This window comes from Sesamum indicum, linkage group LG6 (genome assembly GCF_026168435.1).
Source record: "Sesamum indicum cultivar Baizhima isolate 11 linkage group LG6, ASM2616843v1, whole genome shotgun sequence".
Taxonomy (NCBI): Eukaryota; Viridiplantae; Streptophyta; class Magnoliopsida; order Lamiales; family Pedaliaceae; genus Sesamum; species Sesamum indicum.
The window spans coordinates 19,312,199-19,327,439 of NC_142662.1; the positions used below are offsets into that span (position 1 = coordinate 19,312,199).

At 31.2% G+C, this 15,241-nt stretch overlaps 1 protein-coding gene across 2 annotated transcripts; it reads left to right on the forward strand.

Moving 5' to 3' along the window:
• The first annotated feature begins 9,545 nt into the window (after positions 1–9,545).
• LOC105164108 (MND1-interacting protein 1) lies at positions 9,546–13,970 on the forward strand. 2 transcript variants are annotated; one of them, XM_011082678.3, is made up of 3 exons: positions 9,546–9,701; positions 9,847–11,572; positions 13,115–13,970. In XM_011082678.3, exons 2-3 carry the CDS (start codon positions 9,860–9,862, stop codon positions 13,631–13,633), a joined length of 2,232 nt encoding a protein of 743 aa, XP_011080980.1. In that variant the 5' UTR covers positions 9,546–9,701; positions 9,847–9,859; the 3' UTR covers positions 13,634–13,970. The 2 variants fall into 2 exon arrangements, with proteins under 2 accessions (XP_011080980.1, XP_011080981.1); XM_011082679.3 differs by having other exon boundaries at positions 9,553–9,701; positions 9,810–11,572.
• Positions 13,971–15,241: the final 1,271 nt, after the last annotated feature.

A 15,241-nucleotide genomic window follows, 5' to 3' on the forward strand; every position in this document is an offset into this window, starting at 1 on the left:
TGAAAATAAAGTGTAATTTACTTACCTTATATATTTATTAAATTTAATTTAAGGTAACTTACGATAAGCTCACGTAACATATTCATAAATATTCCCTCATTGTTTGGGATATTACAAACATTTTGTCCTTTGATTTTAACAGTTGTCCAACAACTGGCACAGTCTGTTAGTTTTTGTTAAGTTTTCATCTATTTTTTTAGTGAACTGACTATTATGCCCTTACAGACGGTAAAACATAATCAATTATTTTTTTAAATTTTTTTCTATATTATGTGGACAAATTTTTCCTCTTTTTTTGCAATTTTTTTAATACAAGAGAAAAGTGGATAATTACATGTCTCTGTCTAATTAAGAATTCCATAATTTCAACAAATATCAAAGGTTATTGATAATGTTTCAAACAATGAGAGATTATTTGTAATTACATCAAATTTTAGAAAAGCTCACTGTAATTTATCCCTTTAATTTATTAGAGATATCAAATGATAGTTTATTAGCTAAACATTAGTATTGTTGATTCGTGGCGCTGCAATTCTTTTGGATAAACAATCATAACGTACGTGGTTAAACACGTTTTTTTCACTTAGGTTATTTATTTTTTTTATTCTTTAATTTTCTCTGATAGTATTTTGATCTCATATCTTTTTAATTTTTGTAATTTTATTCTTTTTTTTCTTTATCGAAATTCACCCTTTTGCCGGTGAAGGTGAACTTCGAAAACAAAAATAACTAAAATTACAAAAATTAAAAAGATGCAGGATCAAAATACCACCTTAATTAAAAAAATTAAAGAGCAAAAATGTTGGAAAAAATGAATCAGTAGGAACAATAACCCCAATTTCATTAGATGCACATGCATTTTTGGTAAGAATGGTGAACTCTGGCAAAAAAAAAAAGACTAAAATTACCAAAATTAATTAAAAAAATACAAAATCAAAATACTATCTTAAAAAGTTAAAGAAAAACCAATTAATCTAAACTACGAAATCAACATGACACATGAACAAATTTGAAGTTTGATATGTATGGGCATGCGGCAAAGTCCCTCCCACCCCCACCTCAAAAAAGAAAAAAAAAAGAATTATATATCTATACTATATTATATGGAGAGCACCTCGATAGTGTCTCTCCCTTTATCGATCTGTTATTTTTTATTTTGTTTAATTATTTTAATATGTTTTTTTTTCTTTTTTCTCAGCCTCCATTTTTTTCTCTCTTAACTTCCATATTTTTTCTTCTCTCACTTTTCTCTAAATAACTATTCACAATCTCTATCTTCTTCATATTTTTTATTATTTAATTAAAATATATACTGAACAAATGTAATAATTGAATTTTAATATTTTAAATTAAATACACACAAATTTTGATATGCCACACATACTAAAAAATGAAGAACGTAACGGTCCACAAACATGTGTGATAGAAATCTCTTACGTGGGGGAAATTAAATTGCATTGTGAAAACATGTCTACTTGTACGTGCATACATAATCATGTCTCATAATTTTAGTTGGAATTTTTGGATATCTACTATAAAAATATCGGCAATTTAAGAACATTAAAGTTATATTTAAATTGATGGATTTAAATTTGAGAGAAGAATTTGAAGAGAGAATTTTAAATGACTTAATACTTGAAAATTTTGAAATTTTTTGTTATTTAATAAAATATAATTCAAATTTACAGATGAAGAATTTAGAAATAAAAAAATAATAAATCTTTTGTTAGAGTATAGTATTCATTAAGAACAACAAAGGCAAAGTATAACTCAAAGTATGAATAACATTTATATATTAAAGTTATTCAACTCTAAATTATGATTTGTTCGACTAAGGTTGACGGTATCACTAAAAGAAATATAACATTTTTGTCATGGTTCATTACCGTAGTTAAAATTATAGTAAATATTGATGCTCTCCATGATATATGACATAGACTATGCAAGCCTTGGACGGTAAGGCGAAAATGTCAATTTTAGTCTTGTTCAAACTTTAATTTTTTTAAAAAATATATAGAAAAAAATTAAATGTTGGACGGACGTTATTATAATTTTTTTAGAAAAATAATACAAATATAGGATACAAAACCAAACGGAAGCTAATGGAATAGATCAATTGTTGGGCGAACGTTATTATCAGAAAAGGTATCAACAATTTCTCAAACAACGAGCCTGTATTTATAATTCACCTTATATGTATAAGTCTTTTCATTTCACATATTTAATTAACTAATGAAAGGTCTTGCAGAAAATAAGTAGTCATCAAATGGATATGCAAAATTATTATTTGATAGATCCCTTTTTGTACAAGACAAGATTTGAGGGTCAGCATTTTATATAGCAAAAACAAAATCTAGCTGAAGATCCAGGGTTCCATTCACACCCCCCTTGTGCTGATCGTCCATAGTAACCCTTGCAGAAGGCAAGACACTCAAGATCAGTAAACTTTATTGTGCATGCTCCATGAGCATATCGGCAGACCTCATCTTTTACCGGCGTATGGCTGCCCGAGATCACCCCTCTACCTTCCACCACTTCTCCCATATCACTACCTATAACTGCATTCATCAAACACATTTATTAGTAATATATATTATTTATTCGTCCGACGTATACATATTATAAAAATGCAAATAAATAAGCTTAGGAGTGGCAAACGGGACAAAACAGAATTACTGATTTAATTTTTAGCAGGTTTCGAGATTTTGAATGTCCGGAAAAGCACTTGTGCTTCTTCGTGTACGATGAATTCATGAACAATTACGATCGTTCAGAATAAAATCAGAAGGACAGAGATCTTACCCAAGACAAAAATGAAAACAAAGAGAACACCAAAGTTTGTAGTGACACTGGCCATCTTGGTAATGAGTTCTAATTTATTTTGTTTTTTGCTATTGTTTTGGAGGGGTAGCATTTGTGTGTGGGTGTTGGTATATATAGGGGAAAATGTGTTGTTTTACATTTTTAAAATTTTGGGATATTATGTAATTAAATTCTTGAAAGGCTATGAAATTTATAACATTTTTCAAATCCCAAAACTAGGAAAGTAATCATTTATAGATCTTTAGTGCCCACTGCCCAGGAGCAAGACATAAAATGGTATAGATTGTAATTATTGGAATTTTATTGCGGATAATTAATTAATTAATTAACTAATGGAGTAATTTTAAAATTCAGATTTTTTGGTGTGATACATAATTTTGTTAAAATAAGTTGGCAACAATCATCATTAATTATGTCAATGCCCATTATCCAATTCCAATCTAGTGAATTGTTTGTTCCAAATGTTACTCGCATCTTATATTGTGATTAATGTAAACATATTATGTGTAAAATCTTTTTATAAATAAAATAAATAATATAATCTTTGTACATGTAAAGTATATATACTAAATGAAATAGAAAATACAACGAATTTCGAAATAGAAAATTAAATCTGGTCATATCTTGTTCCATTAAACGTAAATTATATTGTCTCAAAAAAGAAATTAATCCTAACACTAGAAGAAATATAACATTTAATTATAGTTAATTATCACGGCTAAAAAGAAATAAACCATAGTAAACAATCATTAACTACAACCACGCAACATTTACTGTTCGTGGTTTCTGCCAAGGTGGTTGAAACGTTTGTCATGGCTAAAAGCCGTGGTGAATGTTTTTGCTATAGTTAAGAGCCACGTCGAATACTTTTGTCATTATAAATAAACTAAATTTTTGCATCAATTTATTTTTAACTACAAAAATTCATTATTGTATTAAGATAAGTTGCATATAGTACTTACGTAGGTTTAACTAAACAAAGTTGCTGATATTTTTTTTTTCTTTTCCCAAAGTTAACAAAGTTTCTTTGAAGTACATATATTATGTTGTTGACTTGAAGTTATAAGTTACCATCAAGGAGCCGTATAAGAGATTTATGTTACAACTTCGGTTATAATGTCAAACTCGCGAAGTAGTGATTGGTCGAAAAAATATGATTCAATTGGAGAAAATTCGAGCAATAGAATCCTTCTGAATTTTATTTGTGTGGCAATACCGTTGTGACATGTCATGTAATATGCGGAAAATGTGTATCATGTAAGTATCATAAATTATATATATATATATATATAAATGAAATATCTATTAAAATAAATACCTACATACTATATACAAAATAGAAAATTCAAGCAACAACAATAGAAAATTCTTGCAACAAAATTCTTAAGACAAAAACAACATACATAACGCGGCTTTGAGCATATCAACAAAATCAAGCATCGACATGGAACAAAGCCAACTTATGAACAAGCATAATTTCTGTAAAAATCTAACGGGTAGTTTTCTAAACAGAAACAGGAATATGTATTACAAAAACAAACAAGAAATGTTTTAATATAAATTCTAGAAAAATTAAAAAAAGGGCCTTCATTTTATATAAATAAATTATGAAAAAATAAGAATAAGTTACCTTGACTTAATTCGAACTGAGGTTTCACCTTCAGCACCCAAATGTAATAAAAAAAATAGAAATTAATAATAAAATGATGGTAACGAAAAAAAATATAAAAAAAATGGGTCTCGAAAATTCACCAAAACTTCGATCTTTCATTTTTAAGCTACAGGTAAGTTTTTTTTTTTTTTAAAAAAAAAAATAGAGGCAAGAAAGTTACTTACAGACGGACTAACAAGCTTGAAGAAGGATGAAAAAATGGCCAGCCTTGTATTAAATTAATCACACCTCTTGAGGTGTGATGAGTTATATAAGTAAAATAGTAAATAATATCGGGCTTGGAATTTATACAGGGCCTTATACAAGAAAATAAATATCAATTTTCTTATACAGACTAATATATCAAAGTAAAGGGGCGTTAAAGTACAACAAACACATAAAGTATAAGGTGAAGTATGAATAACATTTAGATTAAAGGATTCAACTCAATTTATAAGTACTTATTTAAGTTTGTGAAGTTTTTATATTGATTTGTTTGCTCGACGTTGATGGTGTCGATAGAAAAATTAAAAAAAATATGACTTTTTTTATGGTTAATTATCATAATTAAAAGTAAAAATTATGACAACTAATACCATAATTGTGCAACAGCTACTACCCTTTGTTTTTACAGGTGAAAAACTAGTCACAATTAAAAATCACGAAAAATATTTTGATCATAGCTAAAACTATGATGAATGTTGATTAACCTGGTGACTTGTTTGGTTTTGTTTTCATTCTCAATTTTCATTTTTGCAGTATTTTCAAGTGAATTTTTATTTTTGTATCAAGTTCTATGCGAAACAAAAATATATTTGGATTTATATTTTTAAGTTCTTGAATGAAAATATATGATAGAATTGTGTTTTGTAATAATATCTTGTATGAGAAGACTGTGATAGAATGCAAATATATTTGGATTGAATTTTTTTGTGATAGTTTTTTGTAGGAGAAGTTGTAATAGAATGAAAATTGTGTTTTGTAGGATAAGTTGTTTAGAAATTATCAATACCTCCCCCCATATTATGAAAATTTTATCCTTGCTGAAATTTTAATTTTTTAAAAAGTTGAAAAAAATATTAAGACTACATAATGTTAGATTGATGTTACTAAAGATATATATAAAAATAAATAAATAAAAATATAATTTATGATCCAGAAAGACACTTTGGGCAATTCAATATATAAAAGTTGGATAAATACTCTAACGGAAGCTAATAAAATGGGTCAATAGTTAGACATACATTATTATCAAAAGGGGTAGGGGTGGCAAATGGTCGGGGTTGGTTCAGGTTAAAGAGGAGTGTGTGAGAACAACGTGCGTGTTCCTAGAGAAAGAGAAGACGGGTGGGTTCTTGTCAATTTTTTTTTTTCTTTTTTATGGATTGAATTCATATAAGCCTCATTAACAACCCATGTTAGGCCGATATCCAACTCATATAAAATATAGTTTTATTTAACTCATATCAACTTATTTCAAATTACAACTAATCCAATCCGACCCAAAACGAGTTGGATTGGATTGAATCCATGGCTCTAAACCCATCTTGACAACCTTAAAACGGGGTATAGATAATTTTATTTGATATATGTCAAATATCAAAGGGAACACACGACGTAAGTCACCTCGTAAATTATATCATACTCATGAATTAGTTACGTACGTTATGGCATATTTTTGTTTATTTATTTATTTTTTGTCGTTCTTAAATTTATAAGTATCAAATAAATACGTCTTGTCTTTCACATACTTAATTATAAACTAATGAAAGGTATGGAATAGAGCAAAAACAGTGATAATTATTATTTGATAGATCCGTTTTAGGACAACAATGTGAAGGAAATCAGCATGGTATAGAGCAAAAACAGTATCTAGCTGGAGATCCAGGGTTGGTTTCACACCCGCCTTGTGCTGATGCTCCATATACTTTCTTGCAGAAGGCGACGCACTTTTCATCAGTAAGATCTCTTGTGCATGCTTTATACCCATATCGACAGATCCCATCCTTCACCGGCGTTAGCCCTGAAATCACCTCTCTACCGTCCACCATTTCTCCCATATCACTACCTATAACTGTAGTCATCAATAACGTTAATTACTAAAAATAAAACAACATTCGTTCTGACGAATATATATATATATATATATATATAAAGTAAATTATACAACAAGCTTTTTTTAAAATTTAACATGATTATATACATATATATATATATGTATCCTGTTATTAATTGAAAAATTATCAATGCCCACCGATGTTTAATGAAATTATATGGTTCTTTGACTGAGGCCTAGAATCCATTTGTCTATGTTTTTTTAAAACAAGTAATAATTTGAAAATTTGTAATAAAAAGTTGACGATGTAAAATTCTTAAAAAAAGTTGATTAAATTTAGGAGTGGCGAATGCCATTTTATCAATTTAACGCCTCATCAAGACAAAACATCGATATGTATAATGAAATTTACATTTATATACAAGCTGTTGCGCTTGTCTTGAAAATCAATAAGAACTATAGGTTCAGGTTTTAGTATGTTTCGTGATTTTAAATCTAAAAAAAACACTTGCAATTTTTCGTGTATGATGAAATATATATATATATATATATATATATATTTACATGAATAATTTGTGATTCTACTGAATGAACATAATCAAAAGAAAGAACTCTTACCCAAGACAAGAATGAATATAAAGAGAAAACAAAAGTTGGTAGTGGCCATCTTAGTAATGAGTATTTATAATTTATTTTTTTATTTTTTTTTTGGAGGGATAGCATTTGTGTGGGTATATATATACATAGGGGAAAATATGTTGTTTTACATTATTAAAATTTTGGGATATTATGTAATTAAATTCTTGAAAGGCTATGGAATTTATAACATTTTTCAAATCCCAAAACTAGGAAAATAATCATTTATAGATCTTTAGTGCCCACTGCCCAGGAGCAAGACATAAAATGGTATTAATTGTAATTTTATTGCGGACAATTAATTAATTAATTAATTAGTGGAGTAATAAAAGTTTCAGATTTTTTTGGTGTGATTACATAATTTTGTTAAATTAAGTTGGCAACAATCATCACTATATCAGTGCCCATCATCCAATTCCAATTTAATGAATTTTTTTTGTTCCAAATGTTACAGTACAAATGTCATGTATATAAAATCGTCCCTTAAATAAAATAAGTAATATCATCTTTGTACACGAAACGTATATATAGTAAATGCAATCAAATTTAAAATAAAAAATTCGATTTGATCATACTTTGCTCCATTGAACGTAAATTACATTGTTTTGAAAAGGATATAATTCTAAATATTTATTTATCATGAAAAATTCATTTTTTTGTACCGAGAAAGGATTAGCTTCACATGTACACTAATTAAAGGGTGAATAGCAATTTATCCCGTATGTTTCTTAAAATAAAACAATCTACCTCCTTAGACTTATATCAATTTTCAATGAATTTTTTTTCCTATTTCCCCTCACAGATGTAGCGTACTAAATATTACGACCACAAAATCTTTTCTTTTATACTTATATCAATATTTCCCAAAATCCATTACGAATTATTCATTCATCTATATAATTATTTTATGTAATATAGAGTTACTTATATTGAGCAATAAATTTAAATTATGATATATTTTAGGACTATGACAAACTAATAAATTATCATAGTCCTTGTATTGTGGTACGTTCTATTAAAAACGTGACATGATTCATTCTGTTTGACGGACAATAAATTTCAAAAAATAGAGAGTACCCCGTTACTAATATTTCTTCTATTTTTTCTATCAATCAAAAAGGCAATTGAATTTTACAGTCAATCAAACATCAAATGCTGTACAAATTAAACCAAAACCAAAAATTTATGTACATAGTTTAGAATTGTTAGCCCGAAATTAAGTTCTCAGCCCATAATATACCTTTGGATCCATGACCCGGTTCATGTTTGGAATAAATTATCTACATTATATTATTTATTAAAGCTTAAAATTTTAAAATTTATACTTATCTTTTTCTACATATATCCTTTTTTATTATATAATTCTTTATTACGCGTATTTAGAATTGGGTTAAGTACACTCAGACCCCTATAAAATTGTGTTCTCGAATAACTAAAATTATATTTATACTTTGTTTGAAAATTTATTATTTACATATAATCTCCTTTTATTAGAGTTTGGACAAAAAATATTGATGTTAGTAAAATATAATTATATACTTTTTTAATTTTACCATTCATTTAATATTTTTACGTAATAATTTTGACTTTATAAAAAAAATATATATAATGATGTTAACCTCACTCCATGTACATATATTATATTTATCTCTTTATAAGTAAAATATATATATTTGGAATATTAAATGATGCCAAAATTAGAAATAATGTACTTTTTTTTTACTAATGTCAGCATCTTTTGTTTAAATCTAAACAAAAGGGGATCAAATATAAATATTTTTTAAGGGAATTTTAATTTGTTTTTAAAGAAAAATGTAATTTTATATTTTCAGAGAAAAGCTAACTGCAATTAACTCTTAAAAATCAATTCATGGTACTAGTTTTAATAACTTTTTTTTATTTTCTTTTTCATTTGTATTAAACAAATATAATAAATATTTAAATTGCAGATACTCTTAAATATAATATGTAAATTGACTGAACATTACCTACAATTACAAAACTATGTTATATTATTTGAGATAAAAGTTTGATTTTCATATATATATATATAGGTAAAATTACAATATATTCTCCTAAATTTTTCTATAATTAGAAATGCTCCTCGTTATTTGACAATTTTAAATACGCCTTTAGAATTAATTGTTATGTTATAAATACTCAACGTAACTGCTCATTATAGAAGGTATTTGTTGTACGATTATTAATTTTAGAGAAAATTTATAATTTTAAATGAGAAGGTATTTATAATTATAAAAAAAATTATTATAATTTAACATAAAGTTGGTCGTAATTTAATATATATAATATGATAAGTTAATTTATATAAAAAAATTTGAAAAATAAAATTTGTGATTTCTCAGTTTTGAGACCCACCCGGATTTGGATCCGAAACAGAGCCCATTCGGTTTGGCAGCTGCTACAAATTACAACCTCCTAAACCATACCCTCCTTCACTACCGCCAATCACAAAATCTCTGCAACTCACATAGAATTTCTTTGATCGAGCCCTCGATCGGAATCATCCTCCTATCTGTAAGTCTCCGTCTGTGGCTTTTTCGCTCGCCGCTTATGCATATATCCATGTTGTTTGTACGTGTATGTGCAGCTGATTAATTGTTTTGATTTTCGGTTTTTTGATAGGGTTATTGTTCTTTGTTTATTTAATTAATCGAATTAGGAAATTTGGTGGAATGGGCTGCACTGTTAGAGAGAAGCACATCCGAACTAATCGGAGGACCCGATCTGTAAAACCCGAATCCGATCATTCTACCACCATTAACACAAATGGGAATTTGGAGAAATCAGGGAATGCGAAAAGTGGAATTAAACCCAAAAATTATCATATGGCACTCAATGCGTTGGCCCAGAACCCCATGTCAGTGCCCAACTCAAATCCAAATTCTGTGTTTGATGATAATGGCTGGGGATACTGCACTGAGGAACAGTTAGAGGAAATATTGCTGAAGAATTTGGAGTTTTTATATAATGAAGCGATAAATAAGCTCATTGCCTTGGGTTATGATGAGGAGGTGGCTTTGAAGGCTATTTTGAGGAATGGGCATTGCTATGGTGGGATGGATGTTTTGACTAACATTTTGCATAATTCTTTGGCTTATTTGAATAGTGGTGGGAACAGTGGGGGAAGTGGCGAGGAGCCTGAGCCTTCGTTTGCAGACTTGCGGCAGCTGGAGGAGTATTCACTTGCAGGAATGGTTTGTTTGTTGCAACAAGTGAAGCCCCATTTGAGTAAGGGTGATGCTATGTGGTGTTTGCTGATGAGTGATCTCCATGTCGGCCGTGCTAGTGTGATGGAAATTCCAGTTTTGCCATCACCCAGTGGCAGTGGCAGTAGCAGTGGGAATGGGAATGGGAATGCCAATGGGTCTGAGGGTGCCTCGGCAAGCAGCATTGGGGCCCCAGAGGCAGTTGTTAGTAACGGAGGGCCTGTAGGGGTTGCCCCGGCCTTGTGTAGGTTTCATAGCGGTTGGGGCTTTGGGAACAGTGGGACGTCCGAGTTCCCAATGAATGGTATGAATGGGTTTTTGTCATACGCATCGGAAATGGCTTTGCAGAGAGAAATTGAATGCCCAAAGAGATTTAACCTTAGTCCATCAATGAAGAGCCTGTTGAAGAGGAATGTTGCCATGTTTGCTGCAGGATTTAGGGCAAACTCGAAGCAGTTTCATAACCAATCACAGGCTTGTCCCAGTTCTTTATCTGGTGGGAATTCATCAAGTGGGTCTGGTACAACATCTGCTGTTCCTGTTGGGCACAGTGAGGAATCCCAGTATGCAAAGAATCAGGATGTAGTAAACTCAGTGATGAGTAAGTTTCGGGACTTGAATCTTGATGAGAATACAGAACAAGTATCGTTGGATCAGAAAGATGAAATGATCCTAAGTTTGATCCATCAGATAAAAGACTTAGAGAAGCAGGTGAAGGAACGTAAAGAGTGGGCCCACCAGAAGGCAATGCAAGCTGCAAGAAAGCTCAGCCATGATTTAACTGAACTTAAGATGTTGAGAATGGAGAGAGAGGAAACACAGCGGCTGAAGAAGGGGAAACAGACCCTTGAAGACACCACCCTGAAGAGGCTCACTGAGATGGAGAATGCTTTGAGGATGGCAAGTGGTCAAGTGGACCGTGCAAATGCTGCTGTTCGGAAGCTTGAGACTGAGAATGCAGAGATTAGAGCAGAGATGGAGGCATCTAAATTAAGTGCATCTGAATCAGTCACGACATGTTTGGAAGTTGCAAAAAGGGAGAAAAAGTGCCTTAAGAAGCTTTTGGCCTGGGAGAAGCAGAAAACTAAAATGCAGGAAGATATTGCAGCAGAGAAACAGAAGATCTCAGAGTTGCAGCAGGAGTTGGCACAGGTTGAGGCTGCTACAAAGGAAGCTGAGGTATGTCATACTCAAATTGTTATTTGGATTATCAATTTTCATTTACCAGAAGGTGCTTCTATCTGCTAGTTATTTTGTTCAATGCCATTATGCACCAAATTTTGTGTTTCATCCATTTATGTAGTGGCAATAACTTTTGGTTTGGCATCTTTCCATTGTCTGCAAGTGTTTGCAGGGTTTTGAGCATGAATTCATCCTTTTCTTCTATTTATTATTTGTGAATCTACTGGATTTCATATGTACTTCATAAAATTCCTGACAAATTGTTTTTATACTTGGGCATGATCCTATGTATATCTGATCAGAAATATTAGTAACATATAAGTGTAGAGATATGCATGCAGTCACGTGCAATCACATCTGTGTGCGCCGACACATGCACATCCTGGTTACTATCCGTGAAAGTTGCTATTGCATTCTCCTTTGCGTAAACCATACCTTCATAGGTCTGAATGTCTAGTACAAAGACAATCCATTGAAGGTTCAGTTGTATTATTTTCTTTATTATATAGTTCGTTGGTCTTACTTTCAAGGAATGGCCTGTCTGGTTCAAAATTGTTGAGACTAAGTGATGGGCTTGGAGAACGATGCTGGAGTAAATCGGTTGAACAATTGTGATATAGTGTAAACATATTGATGGTATCTTGGGAGCTAATACTTTCAGTCTCAATTAAAATTTAAAAGTCCATGCAACCAAACCGTGAGTTTCTTCGAAGTTTAGTTTTAACTAAATAGAGTTGCTATAATTGTTCAAGACTCTGACAGCATACTCAAACTCTGTTCGCTTTCCAGCACAAAGACTCACAATTTGAAACTCATTCTCTCCTTGTTGTCCTAATGCCCGGCTGAACCATTTTACTAACTTGTCCAATGAACTTGTTAATATTACTCTAGTGATTTTTTGTTTTGTTTTTTTTGCAGAAGTTGCTATTCTTTAAAATAGCTATTGATTTTTTTTATTCATTCGGGCACTTCACTGAAGGTCATATAATAGAATTTAATTTGTTTATTCTTCTTTTTTTGGGTAATTGTTTAATTGTTTAATAGTTTACTCACTAGGTTTTTAACATGTGCATGCTATTTGTTAACATCTCTTTATGTATATTAGTTTCTCTTTTGATGCCTTTGGTATGTTCCTATTCAGTATTTCCTATTATTCTAACTCTCTAATGTTTCAGCTGTATGAATTGCCTACTTAGCTTTGGCATCTAGGGAAATAGTTATCATTGCTGTTTGTACATCCCTAAAGGACAAATATCCTGCTCTTGGTGTAGGTTTATACTAACTCTGCACTAGATTACATACTTGTTTCTTTATATGCTCTGTGTCTTGTGAATCACCTTCTATTTACCGGAATGTAGTTGCTATACAAACTTGTTAAAATGAAGCCAGCTTTCTGAATCTGTTGCTTTCTTATTTTCTCTTTCCTATAGACTCTATTGGTCAATACTCCATCTTTGCCACCTACCTTTATATATAATGAACTTGTGCTTCTCAAATTTAGTAGCAATAATATCATGCTTTTGGACTTCCGTATGAAAGGCAAAGTGGAGGCAGGAGCAGAAGGCCAAAGAACTAGTTCTTGCTCAGCTGGAGGAGGAGAGACGCCTTAAAGAAGCTTCAGAGGCTAATAACAAAAGGAAGCTTGAGGCGCTCCGCCTAAAGATAGAGATAGATTTCCAGCGCCACAAAGACGATCTCCTACGCCTTGAGCAAGAATATGCACGGCTTAAAGAGTCTGCACAATCCACGGAGGTGGAAAATCAATCTAATGATGTATGGACAGAAAACTCCAACGGCATAAACCCCCAAGGAGAAACCATCGCAAGACTGCTCCATGAACTCGATCAGCTGGAAGATTCTCAAGGGAAGGAGGTCAGCTGCGATAGGGAATGCATGATTTGCATGAAAGACGAGGTATCCGTCGTTTTTCTTCCTTGTGCTCATCAAGTTATCTGTGCAAACTGTAATGACAATTATGGAAAGAAAGGTAAAGCTACATGTCCATACTGCCGGGTTCCAATTGAACAAAGAATTCGAGTTTATGGTGCGAGCTCTTAATCATACAGCCAGATGTAAGGATGGCGTCCCCAGAAAACCTCATTACCTGGAAGACTTCTGCGTGTCTTTGATTTCATGGGCTTATAACTGGTTTGCTTGTCTTAAATGCGCTGCCGTGCATCAGCGTAGGTTAGTATATATAAATAAATAGCGAACCTGTTTGCGGCTTGCGCATATGCTACATAATACTCCCATACTTGTGTAAGATGCTTCATGTTTGTGGGACTAAAGCTATTATGAGCTTTGTGATAAGCAGCTACTATATGTTTTCCGGCTTCATATTTTCATTACTTCAAGTATTGATGCATATTCAATGCACGACCTTACCGTCCTGGAATTAGACTGTCATTGAATGTTTCTTTTTGTTGCCTGAAACTTCCTTCTCTGTACTCTGAAATGTGGATCTTTTGCAAGAAAAAGTTGATGGGTACTACCCATGTTACCATAAATAAGGTGATTTCTCTTATCCCATTACAGGTTTCTTGACCTAGATCATGTCACTTAAAGGGTAGAGATTGCAAATGGACGGAATGGGATGATTTGGGTCGGGTTTAGATGATTTGGGTTTGAAATGGTTTTCAATCTATGCGTCAAAAATGGGTTGTATTGAGAATTGGTTTAGTTTATTCTAATCTTGCAAGCTTATTTTTTTAGTATTGTTTTCTTTATATAACTACAGTGTCCTAATCAAGCTGCGCAGTGGGCAGAGTTAGCTCAGGATTTGCACGGACTAATCTAAAAAAGTTCGGTCCAGACTTGCACACTATTGTTCATGGTTGGTCTTGGGGGAGTTCTACGCCTCTAAGTGGGCCTTCAATTGAGTCTATTTTTTACACTAGGTCCAGCCCATGAATTGGTTCTATTGAGGCGTAGATTAGGTCCACATTAAGTCCCGATGTGTATGTTTTATCATTTTCTTTCTATGAAGTTGAGGTTTTCTTATAAATAATTATTGAAATTTATAATTGTCTTATAAAATAAATAAATAAATAATAAGTTAAATTACACAAAAATTTATATATAGACATATAATAGTTAAGAATATATAACAAATTTAAATAATTATTTGACTAACACGCTTATAATAATAAACTTAAATGATGATCAATTCAAAGAGAATTTAAAATAAATTATGAAAAACAAAACACAAAGAGTATTAATGAATTAAGGTACTAAAAATTTAGAAGTAGACCAATAAAGATATAAGTTTTAGTGTTTCAAATGTATAAAAAAACTATTAGAAGAGTTTATTTAGAAGAATAAAATAAATATTATATATATATAAGACCCAATAGTCCTGGCTCTGATCGAGTTCAGGATCAAGTGGTCCTGGGCCATTAGGATGGGCTGAGTCTAGGTATTGATTCCTGAGACAGATCTAGGACCAGCCTAGCCCGAACCAACTCATTCTTTTATTGGTTAATTGAATTTTGGGTTGGGTTATCCAGCCCGAACCATTGTGCATCTTAATGTATTAATATAAAAAAAAAAAAATTCTCTGTTCTTACAAACGATGACTAATGATACCCTCTTTTATAAACTAAAAAAATACTCTTCAACTGATTAAATTTATATTAATCAATAAATTAATATTTTTAATATAATATA

Excerpts from the sequence above, each read along its gene's own strand:
- LOC105164108 (XM_011082678.3), top strand. The coding sequence starts at position 9,860 with ATGGGCTGCACTGTTAGAGAGAAGCACATCCGAACTAATCGGAGGACC. Across the intron at positions 11,573-13,114 it reads CTGCTACAAAGGAAGCTGAG|GCAAAGTGGAGGCAGGAGCA; the intron begins GTATGTCATACT and ends TCCGTATGAAAG.